Genomic DNA, 24881 nt, shown 5'->3' with positions numbered 1-24881 from the left:
AGTAAAGCCCTGGCTGGGGTGGGGAGCGACCCCGGGGGGCACCGGGAGCTCGCCCCAGGAGGCCGCCGCGCTTCTGGGCACCGGTTGTGCTTTTCAGCTGGAGGCACGGGCGGGGGCAGCACCGCTGGGACCCCCTTCATCCCAGGGGATGTTTGGGGAGGGGGTCCCACCTGCCCCATCTCACCTGGAAGACTCTGGATGAGGAACGAGGGGCCGGGGAGGGGAGCACTACGGGGGCTGCTCAGAGCATGCCCATAAACCCCTCCATCCCTGAAAGCCGAGGGGGCTCGGGCGGGCGCCTGGGTCCCCGATGAGCCCTCCAACGGGCAGGCTCAGACCTGATGGTCAACCTGAAGGGTAAACTCATCCCGAGGGCAGATCCGAACCGCAAAGAACAAAGGACAACAGCCAATTCCCTTCCTCCTGGAAGCAGGAAGATCCTTCCTTTTGCAAACCCTGCTTTCCAGCGGTTTCCTCCCCAAAATGCTCCTGGACAAGACCAGCCCCAACCATCACCCGCAGCAGAGCCTGCGCAGCCCTGCACGCCTCCCTGCACACACGTGCTCCTTCAGGAACATGCACAATAACACAGGTCCCTATTAAACACACTTTTAGGGTTTAACAACTGGCCAGATATGTAAGCAGCACGCGCCTGGCGCTTTCAAAACCACCGATTCCCTCTCAACACGAGCAGCTCAGGTGGTTCCCACCCTGCCCGCAGCAGGTCCCACCCAAAGCAACCTAAGGATGCATTTTTTTCCCCCCCCTTCTTTTGGCCCCAAGGAGGTCGATGCTGAGCTGAAAGCTTCCACGCAAGGAAAACGTCCTGGCTTATCATATTTTCACACTGCAGGACTACCAGGTCATTCCCCACCTTGAAACAGGCGGCAGGGGTTGGAGCAGGGGCCCTGCACAGAGCAGCCAGCTCGAGCAAACCACGCCGCGGGACCTTGCCGACCTGATAACCGGGTACAACGCACGGCTGAAGGCTGCACCCATCCAGCTGAGAAAGCACCATCTCCAGCTGAAAAAGGAGCTTTTTTCCATAGGTACTTTCTGCGCTTTGGTCGTTTTTAATGGTCTGTTTCATTGTCCATCTGCCTCCAGCCCCTGATAGGGGGAGGAAGACAGCAACCACCTCTGCGGAATTCAAGGTTGGACAAAGGAGGCTATAAAAAAAAAATTCCAAATCAGCAGGATGAGAGCACCCTCCAGAACCAACCTACACCACCACTCCAAGCAGGATACAAACAGGGATGGGGACTCATTCGCTGGCGAGACAGGACCGAGGCACCTCCTGGAGATCTCACCCGCATCCACAGAGACCTTCACGCCCTCGGCAGAGACCACTCTGCTTGCTCCACTCACACCCAGCCTTGGAACAGCAGCTCTGGACCTTTTCCACGGCCAAACAGCAGATCAAGCCCCTCCTGCCCCTTACACCTAGATGTGAAGGAACTCTAGGAACAGCTTTATTTTAAACGGATTTCAAGAGAAGGCTGTTAACTACAGTTAACCTTGGGATCCTGTCCAGTGCTATTGGGCGAGGCAGCAGGCTGGCACTGACCACGCTCCAGCTCCCCTGGCTGTCTTGGGGCAAGGAGAGGTGGAGCAGGACCCCGGGAAGGCTGAAGAGCATCTGCCACCTTCGCGGCAGAGCTGACCCCACGGCTCCTGCGGTTGCGGATCGATAGGTCTCACGCAGCTACAGCTGACACCAGGCACATCAGCCTGACACGCTGGTGTCCCACCATCCCCTATCCAACACCCCAGAGCACGACTCCTCCCTCATTTCAGCTGCTGCAGGCGGACCCCAAGCGCTGCCGCTGGCCCCAAACTGGGGGGGGCTGGCCCTGCTGGGCACAGGGTTCAAGTAACAGCAGAAGCACCAGCAGGCTGTTGGGAGAAGTCCTCCCGAGGACAGCGACAGCCGACCAAATATCTGTAATTCAAGTATTGCCCCTAAAGTCTGGCTGCTTCTTCAACAGCTCCGAAAGCCGCAGAGCCACCCCCCCCAACCCTCGCGGGGAGCGCCGGGGGTACGCAGGGAGCTCCCCGGAGGGGCAGGGGATGGAGCGGTGCGGGACGGCTCTCCTGACCCACCGCACAGCAGGGTTGTGCGTTTTCACCCCAGGCCGAGGCCACCGTCGACAGGACGGGGTCTGCACCGATTCCCAGCGCCCGTTTTCCCTGGTCTGCCCTCCAGGCCAGCTGCTTTCCCTTCCCAAACGCAGCCTGCACCTCTCCATCCCAGAACAGGGAAGGAAGGCGTGGAAATGCCATCACTACCATCACACTAGGGAGAGGACCGGCTTCTCCCTGGCTTCAGCAAGGGGAGACTCGCAGCCCCCCCATTTCACGCCTATCCACGCGCCCCGGCCCACGTCATCGTGTCCTTGCCTCCGGGGTCTCTTTTTGGGGAGAAGCTGGAAAGGAGACACATGTGCTGAGCGCACTGTTCTTCGCTGGCACGGAGTTGGACACTTCAGGCATCAGACTGGGCTTGGCTCACCGCAAGGTTTTCCTTTCCAGCGTGCGGATAAGTTGGAAGATTCAAATCTTCAAGCACACGGACAGCCGAGGTGCAGCAGGGCCAGGCGTGCGGATATTCAAGTTTCACCTGCACACGTACAGATGCTCCCCGCCCCCCACCCATGACATCTGCCCAACGTGCTGTGCGTTTTAGTCGAAGCGTTTGCATTTATTTGCAGGCTCCGCCGATAACTTGGTGCGAGCTGAAGGGCTGCAGCCGAGAGGGGGGGGAAACGCCCCGGCGGCTGCGCGGGGGATGAACGCTGGTCCCCGCGCAGAGGGGACATGGTAGCTGTAGACTAGATTAGCTCCAATTTCATCAAAGGTCGGGATATGCTGGTCAGCACGTCTTGGGGCAGCTCCCCCTTCTGCTGCCCCAACAACGCAACACAGAGTCAGTAGCGAGTAGTGTCCGATGAGGTATTTCTACAGATTTTGAAGCTTAGTTATTCATTTCATCTGGAAGCCAAATCCTTTTTTAAAAAAAAAAAAAAGCCACCCATACTTTTTCTCCAAGACCAAAACTGAGGCCAGAGGCGAGGGTGAAGAAAGGGAGGGCAGGATTTGTTAGCACCCTTCGTAGCAACGCTTGGCAGACAATCAGAATTTTTCCAGGCTGCTTTAAGATCCACACAATTGCGTCTAATTCAAGGACACAGACCATTCTGCAGGGCAAGACCAAAGTCCGAGCAGCTCCTGAGCGACTGCAGCCAGGCCACAGGGCACCACCCTCACATCTGGCTACCTGGGCCACACGCAGCATCGCGTTTTCAGACCGCGCTGCTGCGGGATGGAGCGTTTCCTTCACTCTGGTTGAGGGCACAGGAAGGTTTGCTTGTTTAAATGCAGGAGGAAAGATGCTTCTCCAGACTTCTCAGCATCACTTTAAACCATGAAATGCAAACCCTTTGCAGTTGCTGCAATGGGTGAAAACAGCAGACCAGGATTTGAAGGCAGGGGCGGGTATTTCTGAACTGCTGTGGTTCCACAGACACCCCAGGAAGGGAAGGAAGCAGCAAGCAAGCTCGAAGAGATCAGATGCCGTTCCAGAATCACACTCAGTTATCTCTTTCTGGCTCCAAGTCAGCCCAAAGATGCCTCTTAATGCCCCAGCGGCTCCTGGTCAGGATCCTTCACAGCTCTACAGAAAGCCTCTTTGTTCACAGCTTCTGGACGCAGCCAGAGAAAGGGTAGAAGTGTGTGTCCCACAGCTCTGAAAAACTGAGATCGCTACAGCAAGTACCTTTGGTCCATGGACTGCTGCAATAGTTACAGCAACATCTTTGCCACCTTCCTTCCACTTATCACAGGGGTTCAGCAAAATCTTCCAGTGTTTGCTAAGGGAACGACGACTCCTTGCTCCCCAGTGCAGCAGCAGCCATTCCCTTTGGCAGAAGGCTCCAGGACCTCCAAACGGCTCACGTGCTCTTCCTTCCTTGGACCCGAATTAAAAACACAGGACCACCCGGCAAAACCAGTTGCAAAGCTCAGCTGCCCAAGACTAGGTCCAGTCCTCTTCTCCCAAACCCTAGAAAGCAGGAGAGCTGTGCAGCTGCCCGCTGTTCGGAGCTCCATGCTCCCCGGAGGTTATTCCACGTAGCTGCACGTGATTCTGGCTCAGTCTGCCTCCAAGCAGCTCTCTGGCTGCATCCCCTCTTAGTGAGGGCCAAAGAACAGTCTTGCCATAATGCCTGGAGCAGATGATCTTCCTAGAGAGTCCCCTTCTCTATCTCTCCCCACCTTGAAGTTTCCAAGGGAGGATAATAAAATTCAGCTGATCATAAGACAGTATTTCTCATGCTGAAAATAAAAACAAAAAGACATCAAAAATAAAACTTTCAAAAAAAATTGTACATAGTGCCATGACATTCTTTGTTCTGCGAGGAGTCTGTTAGCTGGGCTCAGCTGCCTCCGAGACCCCCTTCCTCAGCCAGGAGCCGAGGCTCTTGTTCCCGTTCTGCTGTGCTTCTTAGGAGTCTTGAACCCTCTTCTCTGTACGAAAGAGCCTGAGAGCAGAAGCGGCACCGCAGAAGCAGGCTTCACCATCACATGCCTCCTTCCCACCACAGCCTGACTCGGGCTACAGGATGGCAACAATCAAATTCCTAGTGGGGAAGAGAGACGGGAGAGGGATCAGCCAGCCTGCTTGGCACGGCAGGATCTGCCCCAGACAGCAGCCGGCTTGACACGAGAGCGAGCACAGGCTTGCGTGGGCACAAATACGCATGAGAAAGCAGCAGAAGCCTTGCTCCCCTCCCCAGGGAGAGCTGGGCAATGGTAAAATACCACGGATTGAATAGCCACGACTTCTTTGGGAGGGTTTTGCGCTTTCTTTGCGATCAGAGGGAACAGAGTGATTTACGTCTGACCCCACAGGACAGCGCACACGCACCTACCATCAGTGACAGCAACAAGGTGGGCGAGGCAGCCTCGCTACGTGGAAGATTCAGGCTCCTGCTTCTGTTTGGAGATGAGCTGAGCTTCCTTCAGCGACAGATACACCTCCTCCTGCGGGTCGTAGTAGTAGAACTTGCGGATGTAGGAGATCAGGGGCCTGGGGAAGATACAGGCGGAAGCTTTAAGCCTGAGCTACAACCATGCCAACCTCCGCAAGGGAAGAGCAGAACCTCTCCCCCAGCCCACCCTGTGCAGTCACCTCCAGCGGGGACAGGAGCCTGTACCTCAGGGCTGTGGCACCAGCAGATAACACCTCACTCCTGAGCCGGTCACCACTCCCGCAGGCACCCCTACACACTACAGGACATTTATCTCGCTGTCCCAAGGCTGAAGAAGTCAACTCTTCCCTCCCAAAGCCCTTGCTGCAGATACAGAGGCCTTCTCGCTGCCTGCTGCGGCGAGGGTCAGGGAGGAAACCAGAGACACTCGTCCCCAGGCCAGTCCTCGAGACTTACTTGGGCAGCGGGAGCTCGGGGATGTGGTCTATTCGGACCAACTGCCTGATCCGAAAGCGGCAAAGGTGCTGAAGGGATTTGACATTGCTGAACCTGGAGACTGGATACAGGAGCTGGACAGGCGTTGGAGGGAGACCTTTGGAAAAAAGCAATATTGGAGACAATAGAAAGGAAGTGCTACCGATTCAGAAAGGAAAAAGCTGGCTCTTGGGAACTGGAGATCTCCGCAGGGCTGTGCCCGACAGCAGTCCTCCCCAGGAGCCCACTGCTTTGGAGTCACTTGGGACTGGGGAGGCAAACCTTCAGGCGTGATACCCCTTTGGCTGCAAATTATCTCCAGCCTTCTGTGGAAAAGCAGGCCCTGGGACTCTGCGAGCTCCTAACCACCCCCTTCTCCCAGGACTAGCAGACGAAGCATCACTTTATACAGAGAAGCAACAGGGTTTTGCAAGGATGCAGAAGAAAGCCGAAGGAGAGGCCAGGCAGCGTGACCAGCACGTAGGCTTTGCTCTGCATAACCCTCTGGGTAGTTCTAAGCAAGGCATTAAAAAGCTGGGGGATTTGGTCAGCTGAAGCTACGCCAGAGCTGCTCATTCTTGGGGTCAGGAGGCTGGGCACAAAGGCAGGGGCGGCGGCAGCCCCGCTCGAGCCAGCTCCCCACGCAGGGAGCAGCCTGGCAGGGCTGACAGCGAGTTGCATGCAGCCGTCCCCCCGCCCCACAACCTCCTCCCCCCCCCCAAAGTTAGGAGCATCAATCTCAACCGAGAGATTGGCAGGAGCACCAGGAAGGATCTTTGGGAGCCGGATTCGTTCGCAGCACAAGGTTTTATCTGTCTTTACAGAAGGATTCAAAGCTAGTTACACTCTAACCCCCTCCTGCTGGCTTGTCTCTGAGGGCAATGGAGTGAAAGGGGAAAAGGGAAAGCTCTTCACACTAAGATGGGCTCAAAACTGCTCCAGGCAGCTCAGGAAGCTGTGAGCCAGCTTTTGAGAAAGCAAAGAACAGCAAACAATTGAAGGCTGGATTCTCCCCCCGCTTCTTATTTTCCTACCAAAAAGGAATTAGCCTCTGGGAGCTCAGCCAGCGACTACAGGGACGCAGCACGAGCTCCGCGCGCTGTGCTAGCCACATGCCTCACTGCCAGGAGCCACATGCGAGCTGCAAACAGCCCCCTCCTCTGAGCAGCAGTTAACATTTCAGCAGGAGAACAGCACTAACGAGCACACTGGGGAGATGCAGATCCTAAATATTCCCCCACTAAAGATCAGGCATCAGTGCGAGACTTTGTTTTTCAAGGATCAAGGCACAGAAGCTCTAAGAAGCGCCCACGTCCAACGCTGCAACCCAGACGGAGAGGTGCAGGACGCGGAGCCAGCAGCACAGCTGGCTGGCGGCTCAGAGGGGGGATCAGGCAGCAAGGGATCCCTCAGCAGGTGCGCAGCGCTGTTTGGGGGGGATATTGTCTTTATCGAGGATATTTTTCTAGAGCAAGTCCTTTCTAAGGTATTCGCCTGGAGTCCTAAACCCTCAAAAGCCCTGTTCTTCAAGGGAAGAGATCTCAGGATCAGGAAGGTGAAGTATCTTTAAGTTGAAAGGATTTTTTGAAGGCAGGGTACATTACAAAACCAGCTTTACATCCCTCTCCTCCCCAAAGCATGGCCATGTTATAAATCAGCTTTCCAGTTACTGGCGGTGTCTGCAGCAGAGGGCAACACTGCACAGATCTGGGCAGTGACTCCAGCGCTGCTAGGAGGGAACATCCCACCCCTCCTCCCCTCCAGCCTCTCTTCTAGACCAGAAACTCTTTGGGCCGAACCCTCCCCAAGCTGCAGCGCCACGGAGAGGTCGCTGTCACCACCAGGGCCCGCAGACACCATGGCAGCATGGCCAGGGAGCGAATTTACTAGAATTTCACTGGCAGATTTACCACAATCCTCACTCTCTCCTCAGTCCTGCCCCTCTCTGCTTCACTGCTGCCACCCCTCTCACCACGGCAGCGCTCCCATTCCTGCTGTGTTTTGTTCAAAGCATCACCGCTCATCCGCTCTCCAAATTCTGTCCCCCACTGTTGCTCTCTCACAAGCAAGCAGCATATCTGCCTGTTTGGCAGACTCTTGCCTTCCTTTCACATTGGATTTTTTGGCTAGCTTTCCAGTCCACCAGGACAGATGAGTGAAAACCAGAAAAAAAAAAAACAGATACAGAAGATACTGGTCCAGTTGCCTGCCCAGATTTAGCAGGAGGGAGATGTGAGCCCATTTAAGGAACCAAAGTCTGATGGATGGGGAACTAAGCACTCTGCAATCAAACACGCTTCAAAGCTGCGCTAACACTCCCTCGCTGCTTGCAAGCACTTGCCTGTTGATGGGCTCTGGCATCACGGTCCCCCCCAGGGACTCTGAATCTACAGTATCTATCACTCGAGGCTCACTTTGAGCTCACACGTGGAAACACTCCCACACACTCAAGCTTAATGTCTCTCCCCTCAACAGCCCCAGGTGGGTCTCAGCTAAGGGAGAACTGAGAAACTACAAAGCACGGAGTGGTTCATAAGAACAGCGGTACTGAGACTGGGGGAAGGAAGAAAGCAGCGTTTTAGTAGCCAAATAATTGCTTGCTGAGGGAATAGCGTTCCAGTCTCCAGCTCCATTTGTCATAGTGTGAGATGGCATTACGTTTCCATACTCCTGGAAAAGGTTTGGGAAGTCTCCTTACCACCACGTGGAAGTGGTGCAGCTGCTGAGTGAGAGACCCGCTCCTAAGGATCCTTCTGAGAAGTCAGTGGACAAGGATACAGAGCAGGGCACTGAGCGTAGCAGACCAAAGCCACATTAAACTGGCTCTCTAGGACAGACCAGCAGCTAATCACAGCGCAAAACATCCCCCACACTCACCTGGAACCCTGGATCGGAGGAAGTAGAGAAACTTCCCGTTTTTAGAGTGCATGATTGCTCTCTTTATGAACTCCACCACAGACTGGCAGCGGTCTTCAAACTTGGGATGGCACCACAGGCTGAAGGTCCCTTCCAAGAGAACAGAAAAGGTTTTGTGTTATAGGAGCACTGGTGGCAAGAGGAGACATTTAGTCATGAGTCTGATGTTCTCAAAGACCAGGTGAATGTCCCAGGCTGACTTCTTGTAGAGCTGGGACAAGGCAGGGCACTAAGAAGGAACACCAGCGGCACCAGCTTGCAAGGATGCTGCTCCATCGGAACCAGTGCTCTGAGAGCCGAGGAGATGCAGAACGACATGACAACGTGACCGCTGTAACCCAAGCATGGCCACAAGTCATGCTTGCCTGAACTAGTAAACAGCCTGCAACCACTGCTGGGTCTAAAATTTAAACCATCAAAACATACTTTAAAAAGAGCATTAGCAGATGCCCCTGCTCCTCCGCAGTATCCCATTAACAGCACTCCCAACGACAGCCAGCCCATCAGAGCTGTTAAGCCCACGCATAGAGGAATGTAAAAACAGTGATCATAGAATCTCTAAGGTTGGAGAAGACCCTTAAGATCATCGAGTCCAACCGCTAACCCAGCACTGCCAAGTCCAGCACTAAACCATATCCTCAAGCACCACGTCTACCCTTCTTTTAAATACCTCCAGGGACGGTGACTCCCCCACCTCTCTGGGCAGCCTGTGCCAGGGCCTGACTGCTCTGGCAGGGAAGAAATTGTTCCTAACATCCAACCTAAACCTCCCCTGACGCAGCTTGAGGCCGTTCCCTCTCGTCCTGTCACTGGTGACTTGGGAGCAGAGACCAGCCCCCCCCTCACTCCAGCCCCTCTCAGGCAGCTGCAGAGAGCGAGAAGGGCTCCCCTCAGCCCCCTCTTCTCCAGGCTAAACCCCCCCAGCCCCCTCAGCCGCCCCCAGCACACTTGTGCTCCAGACCCTGCCCCAGCCCCGCTGCCCTTCTCTGGACACGCTCCAGCCCCTCAAGGCCCTTCTTGTCCCGAGGGGCCCAAACCTGAGCCCAGCATTCGAGGTGGGGCCTCCCCAGGGCCGAGCACAGGGGCCCCATCCCTGCCCGGCTCCTGCTGGCCACACCAGTGCTGACACAAGCCGGGGGGCTGGTGGCCTCCTTGGCCACCTGGGCACTGCTGGCTCATGCTCGGCCAGCTGTCAACCAAGATCCAGGTGCTGAAGTCCTATTTTGCCAGCCCTGGGGCTGCCAAGGATCACTTATTTCAAAGGAAGCGTAGGAGCAGCTTCATGTTCTTGCCAGATGTTTCAAACACCTTAATTCAAATTACTGTCAAGCCAGAACCAGGGTCACGATACACCGACACAGGCCTCCCTTCACCACTGCCTGACGTGACGTATGCGACGAGCTCGAGTGGCAAACAATGCAACTGGAGATGGGCAACGCAGGGAAAGCAGGCCCTCTAACCTGTTTACGGATCTCTAAATAGGTTAAGTTTAAGCCTCAAGCCAGACCAGTCTCATGATGTCTTTGTGCTGCAACCAGACACCCCCCCCTTGCACGAAAACGCACTTGCCAAAACGCTGCCTACATCCCTCTCCGTCCCCCCCTCTATCTCCAGATTTGTCAGTGCTCCAGCAAGAGCCAACACAGAGCAGAGCTTCACCAGGAGGAGGAAAATGGGAAAACAAGGGCTCTGTTTAGGACAGAGCCCACCAGGAGCCAGACCCAGGCTCACGCTTGCAGGGGGGCAGATTCCAGCAGGAGGTGTGTGACACCCCTGATCTGCACAGGCACTGTAACCCAGAGCTAGAAAGGCAGCGGAGTGACTTGAAAACACCCTGCATCCACGTGAAGAATTTGTGCTAAGGAGGAGGGGTAGCCAAATCAGAGGTACCCAAGTATGTATTTCAAGCCAGGGACTTTTTGGAGGAGCAGCTTCTCCAGCAGCATCACAGGCTCCGCAGCACCAACCTGTAACAGAAAAACTAGAGGAAGCGGCTCTGTAGGATGTCCAGCACTCACGACTTTTTATAGGGTGGACGGGAACCAGCAATACAGGGGCTGTATATAGCCCACAAAATTTAAAACACGCGTCCTCTCCCCACACCTCGGTCTGGTAGGCTTTACTGGGAGAGATACCTCTCACCCCTGCCACGGGCTAGTTTGGGAGCAATAATCTGGGTTAGCGCCTGATAACATCCAGGATCAGCAAGCATAAGTAATTCTGCTTGCGTACCTCGGATCTGAACAAGCCCTTAAAAGCATCCAGGAGATGCAAAGGGCAAAGCACAAACACCAGCCTCCCCAGCTCACCTAAAGAAAATAGAGACAAAGAAATTACGGTTTCTTCCTCTTATCTACCTGAAACCTGGAGGTCAAGCATTTATCTCTCTACCATTCCCCCAGCCCCACCATTTGTCATCTTCATTGGTTTATCAAAGCGCTCAGGTCTGCAGTTTTCCACGGTGCCGCAGCACAAGGCAGCCAGTCCTGGGGGGGAGCACGGGGCTGCCGACACAGGCTGAAGCGCTGCACCCAAAAACAGAGTCCTCGAGGCGGTGCCACGGCTGGGGGGTGCTGCTCTAGGGAAGGTGGCAGCACCAACCTCCACCCCTGCAGCAGCTTGAGGAAAGGGAAGGACACCTGGCTAAGGAAGCTCTGAGAACGGACGTATCCGGGCCCCGAAATAAGAAACCAGAGCAGCAGCAAGAGGAGTTTGCTCCAACACTCAGTTATGAAAAGGTGTCCACTGTACAGGCAGCCTCACGTCTCCTCCAGCTGCAAGAGCTTCTTGTAATTTCTGTAAGGACCGGATGATGAAAATCCTTCCTTCTTACGCAATGGTCAGGGACGGGGGGACTGGCTCTAACTGGGCTAGAATTAATGCTGGGGCACCTTTCCATCAGAGGGGCTCAAGACCAGAAGTGCTGCCGGGTTTGGCTAGCAGAGGTGGAAGACAACAGCAGCAGCACCCCTGGGGCAAGGGCAAAAAGGAAGAAAAGAGGAGCTTTGCTGTGAAAGGTTGCAAACCACTTTTCTCCAGCAGGTTGGCTGTGAAGACTCTGAACCCATTATTTGCAGGCATATTTAATGACAAGGCTCCACAGGCAGCTGTTATTAAAGCTTGCCCACTGGTTACAGGGCAGCTTCCCCCCCTCCCGCCCTGTGCATTCAGCCTCTCGGGCATTTCACTCGGCCTGAGGACAGCTGTCTGTACGAGGGTTCAATAACGAGAACCACGCGTGAAGATGAGCAGACAAAGCTTGTGGGCAAAGTGAGAAGCAGCCCTCACGGGAGGGGGAGCCCAGCAGGAAGAAAGGGCGTGGAGTGCGTGCCAGGAGTTCTCAGACTAAAAGCCCACCACGGTGGAGCTAAAGGCTCAGCCTGGGACCGGCTGCAGGTGGTACCACCGCCGAGCATCCCTCGGACAAGGGGAGAACACAGCAAGGGGACGAGCTGCGACAACAAGAGATCACTCCTCATCTCGCAGGGAAACATGCTACGTTTTGGGAAGCACTGACAGCTACGAATGATGGCTCTTGCTGTATATCACGTCTCAGCGACACAGGATTGCAAGGACCGTGCCATCATCGTTTTCTTCGAGTCCAGTTTTCCAAAGCAAGGCCTGAGAACAGGCACAGGGAACTCTTGAATTCCCCAATTTTTCAGAGCTATAAGGAGGGTCGTTGCTCAAGGCACAAGACGCAAAGTCCAACGCAGCTTCTAAAGCCTCTTGCAGAACCTCAACGCAAGAATGAGGACACGCTGCTGCTGCCAGCCCTGTGCCCAGAGCACTGTGTTGGGACCTCGCGATCAGGCTGGTCCCCAGGCACAGCCCTGCGCTGCCAGCAGCATCCCCAGAAGCGCCCGCGGCTCCTACCTCTGTAGTGCTCCATCCTGGTGTGATGGGTGATGCCCTGCGACCGAAAGCTGAGGCTCAGGATGTAACGGGGGTCAGAACTGTCTCGGACCAGAAAGGACCCATCCGGTTTCCCCTTCAGCTTCATCTCTGCGTCCTCCCAGTTCATCGGTCCCCAGTACCACCCGCACTAGGAAAAGAAACAGCCAGAACGTCAGCAGGTACTAGCAAGATGGATTTTCATTAGCAACCAAACACAGTATGATATGCTCTTGTTCTTAATCCCCTTTAAATGCCAAAATGGAAGCACCTGGTTGCATCCACCCTGGAGTATGGATGGCTGGGACTCGTTGCTCCTGGATGAGAGCACGCCATCACATCCCGTACACCCAGAAGTGGAGAAAGAACAGACGAGACCATGACACTCCTCCCATGTACAACAGGCTTTCCTAGACTCAGAGACCTCACTGGGAGAAAGGCAGGAGGGTTTTCTTCAGCCCTACCCTAATCTTACACTCTCAAGACTGTAAAAGGGATGGTCAGTCCCCAAAACCAGAGCCTAGATCGCAACTCTTCCTCCTTCTGGCTGCCACCACCCCCCTCCGACACGTTACCGTTACCTTCTCCAGCTCTCGCAAGCTGGCTGCGAAGCTGCTGGAGTCCGGGCGGTAGAGCGGACACTGCAGGTGCGGGGCAGGCTGGCCCGGCATCGCCTCCATCGGCCTCAGCGGGACAATCCGTGGGAAGGCATCTGCAGAGGGAGAGACAGCCCAGGCCGTGGTCACCCACCAGGAGCTCACCCCAAGAACGAGCCGCCCCGTCCCCCCTCGCACGGCTCTAGAGGTCAGGGCAGGGGGGGCAGAGCTGCGGCGTGGAGGAGGAAGCTGGGCTGACCCATGGAAGGACAACGTCCCTGCGAAGGACGCAGTGGGAGGCACTACCTGGCTCTTCCAAGGTGACTGACTCAGTGCCTTCACCTGCTATTTCCTTACGCTAGCTCGGAGGGAAGGCAAGGGAAGTGCCAGGCGGCACAGAGTGGAAGGAATGAACACACGTCCTGAAAAAGGGGCAGTTAAAGCCCCCTGGGTCCTGAAGGAAACCGAAAGCAAAAGGGTAAATGCACAGGAAACACCCTCGTGTGCTGTTCAGCTGGACTGCACACCAGGCTGGCTGTCAAAGCTGCGGCTCCTGCACTGAGCCCTGCTCCCACGGCTCTTTTCTGACATTGCCGACACTCATTAACACGGTTTTTAATTCATTTGCACTGACGCAGTGCAAATCGGGGTGGGCTGCGCTTCTGCTGAACCCAAGAGGAACCAGAGAAAATGGGAGCTGTTGAACTGAGGATAAAGCTAGTACAGCCGCAAACTTCAGCAAAACTACCGTGGGCACCAAGAGCCACATCACACGGAAACCAGAGCCTTGACACAGCAGCGCCCGAGCGCTCAGCAGCGCCCGACGGCGTGTCGCTGGGTGGGCAATGCGGGCAGCACCTTTGCTCTTCAAGCCTGAAGCGCAGCTTAAAATTTTACCAAGGAAACCCCCAAAGTCCAGATCCCTGAAGGGGAAGCCAGAGCCTTGCTGCTAAAGCTAAGCTGACCTGGGGCATGGGGCGGAGGAGGCGGAGGCAGAGGGAAAGACTGCAGGGAGGAGCCCATTGGACCCACTAGGACAGACGTAGGCAGCGTCCCACTGATATCATCTAGGAGAGAACAGAGGCAAGAGAGGTTCAGAAAACAGGCAAGCGAGCGAGCTCTGCGCCGGACAACACGGCCCAAGCAAACCCGCGCTCGGCGCTGCCTGGAGAAGCGAAGACGGAGCTTCCCACCGGCAGCTCACCGTCCTCCTCTCGCTTCTGAGCGCGGGTGGCTGCTGCCGCTTGGCCCCAGCTCGGAGCCTCGCACACACACATGCACGCTCACACGCGCTCCGGGAGCGAAGGCGCACGTTTTCCAGCCCAGCTAGCTCCTCGCATGCAGCTTGCGGCACGAGACAGGCATTTACAGGAGATCTCTCAGACCCAGCACACGGGACTTGCAGTTTAAGGTGCTGCTCACTAAGGCTGACTTCACCCATCCTAAGCTGCTCCTGCTCAGCGGAACCTCCTCCAGAGGAGGGTGTAGAGCAGCTCAGCCAGGCTCCTGGGGCAGCAGCCTCCCAGGGAGCCTCCACTTCCACTGACTACAGAGCACAGAAGGGAATTGGCCTCCCTAGGCGATGGGTAGGAAGGGGGGAAGTTTCCGAAAGCAGCAGAAACTCTGTGAAACCAGCACGTTACGTCCCACCTCGCACCGCTCCACCACCGCCCTCCCCTCCTGGCTGACCTAAGAGAAATGCTGAAGATTTCAATGAACAGCAAGAAATCCTCTGCCAGGGAAGGGCAAGCGGGTGCGCTATGGGGCCAGACGAGCAGGCAGTGAGCCCCCTTGCTGGGGACCCTCGGGATGCTCCTCCTCCGTCCCCGCAAGGGCAGAGGACGGTTCCTAGACTCCCGTAGGGACGCACGGCAAAGGATGCTCTCCAGGACGGTACCTAGCAGGCTGAGGCTTCTTCGTGGTGGAGGTGGTGGAGTCGGAGGGTGAGGGGAGGTCAGTCCTCGCTGAGAGATGTCCACGTCCACTAGTGACACTGTTTCACCTGAAGGTTGGTGGAGCAAGACTGTTAGTGTTGCACCTTCGCCGGGGCATGCAGAGGCCGAGCGCGGGGAGGCAGGGGCAGAGGGGAAGGGGCAGTAACCTCTGCAGGATTTGGAGGACCATCTCATTAGCTGTTTTCAAATCAAGTTTCCCTGCGGCGCTGCTTCTGAGCCATCGATCGGCCCTGCTGCCGCAGCCCAGAGGTCAGGCAGACGGGAACGACAGGTACCCGTACGCGCGCCTGAACCCCGCCCGAGTCCAGCACCAGGAGGACGTGCTGAGGAAGGCACTGCGAGACCTTTTCAGCACCGAGTTCAACAGTGCACAGCGCTGACACTTTATGTAGTCCTGGGAAGTGGTTTCACAGGTCTCAGACAATGCTATTAATGCCAGTCTGAGTTTGCCTACCAACGCCTTAGATGAACAAACAGAAATACCTTTTACCCTAAAGGCCATGAAGGTACCAGCTCTTAAAATTAATATAAGGGAGCTGGAGAGGCTTTTATATTAAATAGCTGGAATTCACTGAAGCCTAAAGGCTCTGGGTCCAGGATACAGCTTGGAGAAAATGACACAAAGACTTCTAACTTAAAAACGGAAAAGCTTAAAATCAGTCTAAAATCATGGGAGAGAAATGAAGTCATCAAATCAAGGTCAAAGCATCAGCCTCAGTAGTGGACAGATAGAGTCAGAAGGAAAACACCCAAATCCCAAAGAGAGACCCTGAGTGGTGTTACCACAGCCAAGGCATTTTAAAAAAAATTTTAAAAATCAGTCTAAACAGGCTCTGATGAAGCACCAACCCCACAATCACCCCAAACACCTCAACCATGGTCTCAAGGACAACGAAATCTGGCTGCCTTAGATTTCAATTCCTGTGGGCAGGGAACTCCTCTTCTGCTCCAGATACTGCACGCGGCATCCCTCGCCTCATGGTAGGTACCTGACAACGCATTTACCGACCATTACACAGGACAATATTGACTCAGCTTCCTTCTGCTTTTAAAAGTCCTATCTAGTAATAAGCCATGTTAAGAGGGGTATTTAGGGTTGGTTATTATCCAAGGCACCTGCTCCCTGGGGGACTTATGGGTGTGAGCGCACACACACGCAGCCACTCTTTCATTTCCACACCCTGAAAATGAAGCGGCCACGTAGGCTGGGCTGCATTCGTCTCGTACAAACAAAAACAAAAGATGACCAGACTAAGAGGGGTTGCAGTAGCTCAGCTTTCAGTGCCTTCCCAACGCAGCAGGAGCTGCAATGGCAGGCTGCGGTGCACTTACGGAGCCAGTGCTTGCGAGAGGTGCCCGGGGAGAGGTCAGGAAAGGCGGTCCCAGAAACCTTCGCCCACCCCACACGCTAACCTGAAAGCAAATCACCAAGAAAACCATGCAGGCTGGGCCAGACATTTGAATTCTGTCTCACTTCGGTGGTCCCAGTCACAGGAAATCCTCTATACAGCAGCCATTAAGGAAACCAAGTCCTCAGCTGCGTACGACTGCAGAAGTCAACAACAAACCAAAGCAATTAAAATCCAGACGTTCACTTTGGGGACACTTCAACAGTCTTCTGCAAAGGAAAAGCTCCTACGAGGGCACTGCTGGTATTCCAGCAACCAGAAAAAATTTACATAGGTAATTTTAAAAACAGTTAATAGTATAACCTAACAGTTAATCAAATCAATTTCACAGATTTAAAGCAAAAACTTGTCAACTCCAGGTTCTGGAGCCTAGTTTCTTTTGAAGGAAAGCAGCCCTGCACACATATCCACGTACCCCCATCACCAGCCCACAGAATTACAGATTTTATACTCACAACTTCCCCTAGCAACAGCTGACAAAGCAGCAGAAGCGGCTTTTGTCTTCACCAGCCTTGATTTGCTAAATAAAACGCACACGACGCTTAGAGGAAGCCAGTCGCATCACGCAAGGAGCGCATCCTCCGCTTGCTGCCCCACTAGCAGGACATCAGCTGAAGGGGTGTGGGAATGGAGAAGGGAACCAGAAGCACCACAGCTGAATTACCCCGGAGTGACTCCACTTCTGCAGGAGCTCAATGGGCTACAAGAAACCACAGCAACAGACCAGCAGCTTCCAGTTACTAGTCTTGGGGAACCCTAATGCTCTGCCCTGAAGGTCACTTCTCTGACATTTAAACCAGTTCTCAGTAAGGCTTTGGTGCTGTCCAAAGAGCTTCACCCTACTCGGGAACACAAACCGAGCTCTCCAGCCCCTCTCAGCTCTCAAACACCTACGCCAGCAGCAAGAGGCGGCTTTCAGCTCCACCCGCCGGCTCTTCCTAACACAGCTATCGCTACACAACCATATTTTGATTCCTTTGCCCTGCAATAAGACCCTCAACATGAATTTATTTTGAACGTGATCTTCCTATCAAGCCACGTAAAGCTCCACACAGCTGATAAACACTAACTTGTGACCGACCGTACATTCCTACTCTCGAGTCTTGAGACAGGATTAAGCCCCCAGGCCCTGTGGCTACAACTGTTTTGACTATTAGCCCACCACAAGAGGCACATGACCATGACGAGGAGCTTTTCAGTTCTACAGCTTTCAGCCACCAGCAGAGCAGGACTTCCCCCTCGCACCATTTATAAACCGGCCAGCTTGCCCCACCCCCCACCCTAGCAGAAAAGGGAAGGTCAGAAACCAGCAGGACGTGGGGAGGGGGTGGGGGGAACATGCAGAAGAAGGTCGTGCTCCACAAAAGAGGTTTCAATTCCCATAGCTGTCGTGCAGCGGGGCCGCCAGCACCGGCGTGCAGTCCAGATGGGAAGCGGGGCTGGTCTTAGCCCCTCGCAAACCATGGGAGGGAAGCACCGAACTGCACTTGCTCTATAGGGGATTTTCCAAACAACTCGGATGCAAACAGCCCTGCGCAGAGGAGGGACGTTCCCCTCCGAGGGCACGACTCAAACTTGCGTTTCAACAGGAGGAATTGCAAAATGCTGACGGGCAACAGCCACGTTCTTTGCAGCTCCTCTTGCTGAGGGTTTGAGGCCAAGCAGGACGGAGGAACTCTTCCCAGAGGTCCCGGTTTGCACGGGGAGGCAACACTCAGCATCTGCTGAGCGCACGCTGTTCTTTTCGTAGCAAAATGAAATGCCATCCTGTAAATGTTTCAAATCCTTACCTGTGAAGAGGGGGCTGAACACAACCGGGGAAAAGGCACTTTGAGTTCTTGTCAGTCTGTGTTTCCTATTGGAAATAAGAAAAACCTAGTTAGCAGAGACAAGGAGAGTCGGCACATCCCACCAGAAGAAACCACCATTTGATGGTGAAGGAGAACCTTCACCACTCTTTATAGAAGCTCGAGACAGCTCAGCGCTGCGTGTTTATTCGGCTCCTAGAGCAGTGCTTTGGCCTAAGTAGGGCAGTCAACCAGTAAAGCTAGGTCTCTGTCCTGCTATGAAGCACACCTCTAACTAGGTAATTAATAAAGTCTTTGGAAAGAAAAACCCCAAGCAAGTATGGTAACCAGAGCCAAGGAGCTCTTTCACAACAGACATCGTGCTATTTCTCTAGATCAGGCATTGCCAAATGCCTTCGACAAACAGGTTGGGTCCCTGTGCAATTAGGGGTTGTGCCTAGAGCGAGCGCATCGAATGCCCTCGCGCTGCGTTCGGAGGACACCGTCTCCCCAGAGGGATTCAAAATGCAGCTGAAGGGTAGGCGAGCTAAACCCGGAGCCGGTGAGATGTATGGAAACAGCTGAAAACGCACCTCTGGTGAGGACCCGGCATTACCAGCAGTTCCCGTGAAGCCTGCTTTCCAAACCAAGAGTTTTATAACAACGCCGTAGCCAGCCCTGTGCTCTCCCCACACAAAACCACTCCTTCCAGCGCCTTCCCTACTGCAATGCTGAAGGGCCTTATCCAGATCTAGGCAAAGAAAATGCCAGTAAACTGAGGCACGGAGTATGGCACCCCCAGGACTTGAATCTGTGGTTGAGGTGAGTAGAGAAACGCTTCCTCGGTGCCAGAAACCCACTCCCACCTAAGAGGGGAGCACGAGAACAAAGCTGAGCACCAGCGCAGCTCTCACGTGCCACAGCTTTGACAAAGGCCTTTCCAGCATCCACCGTATGTCGTGCAATGCCCACCCCAGCGCTGGGCAGCCCGTAGCAGCCTGCAGGTCCGTGCTGGGTCAGACAGGGTTACTCCGAGTTACACGGTGCAGCTTCACCATGCTGGCCAGAGAAACTGGTCCTGTGGCATCCAGGCAAGCGACGGCACCACCAAGATTTACAGGAACTCAGAGACCAGCTCTACTCACCACCCAGAACACCCACTGCAAGCAGGCTGTTACAGGGCTGACACTCTTCCTCTTGGATGTCTTCCTCACCAACCTCCTCCCAGCGAGCGGCTGACCCTGAACCTTAAACCTGTCTTGTGCTTCAGAGCCCAGCTCCGCTCGCAGCCTCCTGCGAAACCCAGACAAAGCTTCAGATGAAACCAGCTCTGAGCAAGGACTGCCACCCTCCAGGAAGGATTGCACCGAGCAGATGCACCTCAGCTGCCCTACAGGGAGAAGAAACCCGAGCTCCGGTCCCATATTGCCGTGCTGAAGAGCCCTGGGAGTGCAGCGCAGATGGGTGCACCCTCATCTTCTCCCAGGGCAGACCAAATGCTTCTCTTGTTTGTGTCCAGACACGTCACCAGGTCACACAGCTGTGAATGAACATTCGATACTATAAGTCTGCAAATAAAAATACTAAGAGCACCCATCATCCTGATATATAAAATCCCATTAAAATGTTTGGAAGTGTTTTTATTTTAAGGCTCTTGCACCTATTTGAGGGTTTGACTTTTTTCCCCCGAAGAAGAACAATTCACCAATTATCAGCCAGACACACACAAAATTACACTTCTGGACTAATATCAACTAACCTTATCATATAGTAACAGCTCCGTTCCCACCCACTAAGCCAGACGGAAAGGAGCATTGCTGGCATTTTGCTGTTACCAAAACAGCTACATTTTATGCCAACATTTTACAGCCATTGATTTCTGAGATTTCTCGTATCTAGCAAGCTCACATCAGCAGCAGAGCGAGAGCAAGAAGCGATTCGCATGGACTGAATCCTCCACTTCCCAACTCAGTCTCCACCAAAATAACGTGCTTCCACACTTCCTCCTCCTCCTGCAGCCATCTCCAAATAATGCTGAAACCCACAGAGAAGTAATTACGCGTGACCAGTACCTGATCGCTGCTGCATCGGATCAGCGCAGCCCTGCAGAGCTGGCAAAGGTGGGCATCGCCATTCAGGAACACTGCGGACAGGTTCTGCACGGATTCGGGCACGCACAGAACTGGGAAACCCCTCAAGCTCCAGCAAATAAGGGGTTTTAGGGTCAGTTACCCACCAGTTCTGCAATAGCTGCGGCTACCGCCTTAGCTGCCCCGTGCTGCCTTCGCTGATCCCAAAGCACTGCCCTGGTAACACTAAGGCAAGTCTTACCCGGCCACTGAGGCTGGCAACGGGCTACCTTATGCAGGTAATAGTACAGACATGTTAAAAAACCCTAGGTCATCCGTACGGCTAACTTAACAGAGCTGGGTGCCAGCCTGGCACGCGATCTGCAGCAGAAGCGGCTGCAGCCCAGGCATGCCTGCCCCCATCCACCTGCAGAACTGGTGCCTGACCCCATCCCCTTTCCCTCCGATTACCTCTGCAGTACAAATCGCTTCCAAAAAAAGGCCATTTCACTGATGCAACCTTTAAATATCAACACTCAGGCCCAGGGTGAGAAGCTGCACATTGGCATCCCCACATTTAGTTTCTTAGCCTCTTGCAGCGCAGCAGAGCCCAGCTATTGATTTTAGATAATGGGGCTGGTTTCCTTCCTAACTGCTGCCGCAGGCGGGAGGCGAAGCTGCACCGCATTGCCTGCAGGACCAGCAGCACGGTGGGAAGCTTGGGCAGCAACTCCAAGTACCAGGAATTCTTTTTTTTTAAGCACTGCAAGAAGCAAAGAGCCAGACTAGCTAACGCCCGCCGCAGACCGAGGGAGCACCCTTCACCACCACCCCGCAGAGACCTGAGGGTCAGGAACAAGAGCTCGACAGCAAGCAGAGCCATGAATTAACCTAAATATTGCTCTGAGCCCGCCTCGTCAGCCACAAGCGACTGCAGTGGCGACTCACGGTGAACACCAGACCCATGCCCTGTTAGTGGGGGCCACACACTGCGAGGCAACAACCACCAGCTCTTAGCAGAACCAAGGAAAGGGTTTTTTTCCTGCCCAGTCAAACAATGAAGACGGGTGCAAAGTAGCCAACAGCTTTCTTAGCGTGGCATTAAGTCTAGCAGAGACCACAGCAGAAAATCAACTTGCTGCACTACTTAACTCTGAACTGAGGGACCAGGGCAGCTGGGAAAGGAGAGGGAAAGAAAAACAGCATCTGCTGACACCAAATGGTCACTTCCCAGCAAGCCCGGCTTAGCTAAACTGTCTAACCTGCTCACGAAAGCACGGGCATCCCAGCATCCCAAACAATTCATCCTCACTGATGAAAGCGGGGCCAGACCTCCGGGGCCAGCAGGGACCGTCCCATCGAGGCGCAGCCTCCCGGCAGGAGAGGTGCCAGCACCACGCACGCCCATGGGAGCAAAAAGCATCATTCAAATACTCCAGCCCTCGTCAGCAGGAGGGGACTCCTGGAACTGGAAGCAGCGAAGTCGTCCCTGAACCACAAGAGTTGCTGCATCAGGCACCTTGAAGTAACCTTTGCTAAAATACCGCCTAATTAGCACGGCGGAGTTGCACGATGCCGGAGCACGAGAAGTGACCATTAAACTCCCTGACCAGAGGGAAGACCCAGGCAGCGATACAGTGCTTTTCTGCTCCTGACCTGCTAAGACCTGACTGCCAACTCTCCACCTCCTAATCCCAGCGCTGGGACGTCCTGGGGACTCCTCGCTCTTGTCAGGTGCGAGGACCAAATAAACCACAAGCCCATTAGCAAAACATTGCGTTATTACAGGCAACTCGCTACCGTTTGAGGCTTATTTAGTCATTTGTGGGGAATTAAGCCTTTGTATAAAACTGCTTCAGCACCCCACATGCAAAAGCAAGGCTCCTCGCGGGCACACGAGCTCTAGGGAGAACCCAAACACCCTGACCAGCTGCAGGGCTGGGAGCTGACACAGGAGCCGAGGCTGCCCCATCTCAGAAGCCATCCTCTGCTTCAAAGGAGAAGTAATTTTGGCCCCCGCTACAGCCTGGCTGCCTTTTGGGCTGCTGAAGTGCACGGTCACCACAACCCAGTGCTGTGGGTTGCACTGACCCAAGGTCAGCATCTTCCGAGCAAGCCTGGAGAACGTTTCCTGCTTGCCCATCAACAGGTCTTCAGGTGCACTGAGGAGGCAATGCAGCCCAGAAACCTTACACAAGGTTAATTAACCCCACAGGGAAAGGGCTGTGCTGTAATACTCAGTCCATTCAATTATTTAATGCTGCTCCCGGGCTGGCTGCAGAGACCTTGGGCAGGTTCTCCCTGCCTCCTCCATGAGAAATTTCAGTTCTGCTGCTAGAAATGCTACAGCAAGTGGTTTTTGGAGCACAGGAGACCCACCCTGACCAGAGCCTAGGCAGCAGGTACAGACCAGCCCTTCCTTTACCCTCCTCAGCTGGTATCGAGCAGCTCATGTCTTCTGCTAAAACACGGGGCTGGAGCAGGGTGAGCAGCCGAGGAGTGCCGGAGTCGATGGAACAGGGCTGAGGAACAGGGAGGGCTCACGGGGTCCCAGGATTTGTCCCTCCAACCCAACACATGACCCAGCCAACCTCTGGCTGCCAATGCTTCCTCCAGCCACCTCCTGCCGTGGAGCACCGGGAGAGCAGAGCCCCCGTGGCAGCACCCACCACCACTGAGGCCGGAGCCCGACCGCGACGCTCAGGAGCCTCAGGAAATCATTCTGCAAGATGCGGGAGGGCAAGAGGAAACACCAGCTCCCTGGGTCTCAGCGCAGTGTCACCAGGGCCCGTGCCCATGGCACGCCACCTCCTCGCTTGGCTGGCACTTGCAGCACCCCAGGGCTCCAGTGGCTCATCCGAGCCACCCGCCACCTCACCGGTCCCGCTCCTGGGTGGTTTTCCGACATCCCCTTTGCGGATGGGGGGCCCAGGGCAGCATATCCTCCCCTGCCTGCCTCTCCCGGGCTCCAGCCGTGCTCGCTGACCCCATGGGAAAGGCGAGGCCTTGGCAGCTGCCGAGCCCAGCTCGGAGCCAACAGACGGCCACAGTGCCCGTCTGTGGGATGGCACCCGTCCCTCACGGTCACTCTCCACCCCCAGCAAGGAGTCACGGCACCGGCACCCCTTCTCCCCCCGTGCTACGGGGCCACACCATCGCTGTCACACCGGTGACAACCCCCAAGGTCTCCCGGCTGCCACCAAGGCGGGCGGCTGCTCCCCACAACCTGCTCCTGCGGACCCAAACCCACCCCACCGGACACCCCCAGCCCGGGGCGGGGGGACGCTCCCGTTGCCGTACCTGCCCGCCTCCTGCTCCCGGCCGCGGGCCCCGCAGACGTCGGTCAGGCTGCCGGCCGAGGCGGGCAGCTCCCCGGTACGCCGACCCTCGGTGGCGGCGGCGTCGCCGGTAGCCGAGCCGCCGCTGCAGCTCTTGGTGCGGAACAAGCGGCTGAGGCGGATCTTCAGCGAGCCCTTCCTACCGCCGGTTCCCCCGGGGGCGGCGGCGGCGGGCGGCGGCGCGGGGCCGGCGGCTCCTCTCCCGACGGGGCGGGCGGCTCCGCGGCCGGGGGAAGCCGGTTCCTCCTCGGAGCAGCTCCCGGCCTCGTCCGGTTCCAAGGCCTCCAGCACCAGCAAAGCGTCGCTGGTCTCCTCGGCGGCGGGCCCGGCGGGGGGCGGCGGGCCGAGGCAGGGGCAGGGGCAGCCCGCCGCTCCCTTCGCGCCCAGCCCGCCCGGCCGCAGCCCCAGCGCCGCCAGCTGCAGCTCCAGCCCGCCCGCCGGCCCGGCCCCCCACCGGGCCGCCGCTTTGGGCTCCAGGGCGCAGCGGTGCCGCGGGCAGAGCAGCTCTCCGCCGCCCGCCGGGCCGCCCCCCCCGCCGCCGCCGCCGCCGCCTCCCGCCGCCGGGGCCGCCCTCCTCGCCGGGCCTCCCCTCCGCCGCGTTGCGGAACACCATCAGCTGCGGCGGCGGGGCCCGCAGAGTCACGCCGCCCGGGTAACGCCGTTGTCGGCAACCGCCCGCCGCCGGGGCCCAACGGCCCCGCTCCCGCCGCGCCGGTAACGGCGCCGCCCGCCGCGCCCGCCTCCGGTCCGGCCCCATAGCCCAGCAGGCGGCTCAGCACCCGGTAGGAGGCCGCGGCCGCCGCCTCCCCCTCCCGCAGCTCGGCTCGCTGCATGGCTACGGCCGCCGCATGGCTCGCCGGGACCGGGCCGCACCGGGCCGCCGCCCTCGCACGGCCGCCGCCGCCACGGCCCCCTCCCTCCTCCGCGGCGACGGCCCGGCGCCGCCACGCCCCCCAACTTCCGCCGCCGGCCACGCCCCTGGACACGCCTCCCCGCTGGCCGTAGCCCCGCCCCGCCCTCCAGGTCCCGCCCCCTCGCCTCCCGGTAGTCCCAGACCCGGCTGCGGGTGGCCGGCACCCACGGGCGGGGGGACACGGGTTGGGGGGCCGAGGGGCGGGGGGGACGCTCCTCCCGTTACGGCGGGGTGTGGTAGGGGAAACTGAGGCACGAGCGCCCGGCACCTTTGTATTGCGAGCCCTGCACGGCTCTTGCACAGCTGCAGCATGGCTTTTGCACGGCTCTTGCGCAGTTGCAGCACGGCTCTACACAGCTCTTGCACAGGCACAACACGTCTCTTGCACGTCTCTTGCACAGCTCTTGCACAGCTGCAGCATGGCCCTTGCACAGCTCTTGCACAGCACTTGCACAGCCCTTGCACAGCTCTTGCACAGCACTTGCACAGCCCTTGTACAGCTGCAGCACGGCCCTTGCACAGCTGCAGCACGGCTCTTGCAC

General features: G+C 56.3%; 1 protein-coding gene across 1 annotated transcript; it reads right to left on the bottom strand.

Moving 5' to 3' along the window:
- Nucleotides 1–1050: 1050 nt before the first annotated feature.
- On the bottom strand, nt 1051–24366 carry SOCS7 (suppressor of cytokine signaling 7). The gene is given in 12 exon segments (XM_075116986.1): nt 1051–4637; nt 4929–5086; nt 5445–5580; nt 8340–8468; nt 12255–12423; nt 12854–12984; nt 13834–13935; nt 14766–14870; nt 18023–18087; nt 23389–23996; nt 23998–24082; nt 24084–24366. Coding segments are annotated over 11 exon segments (1827 nt in total). The 5' UTR covers nt 24260–24366; the 3' UTR covers nt 1051–4637; nt 4929–4965.
- Between the last annotated feature and the right edge of the window lie 515 nt (nt 24367–24881).

This window comes from Phalacrocorax aristotelis, chromosome 23, assembly GCF_949628215.1.
Source record: "Phalacrocorax aristotelis chromosome 23, bGulAri2.1, whole genome shotgun sequence".
NCBI lineage: Eukaryota > Metazoa > Chordata > Aves > Suliformes > Phalacrocoracidae > Phalacrocorax > Phalacrocorax aristotelis.
Note: the sequence above shows the minus strand (reverse complement) of the source record. Positions and strands in the feature narration are given on the sequence as shown.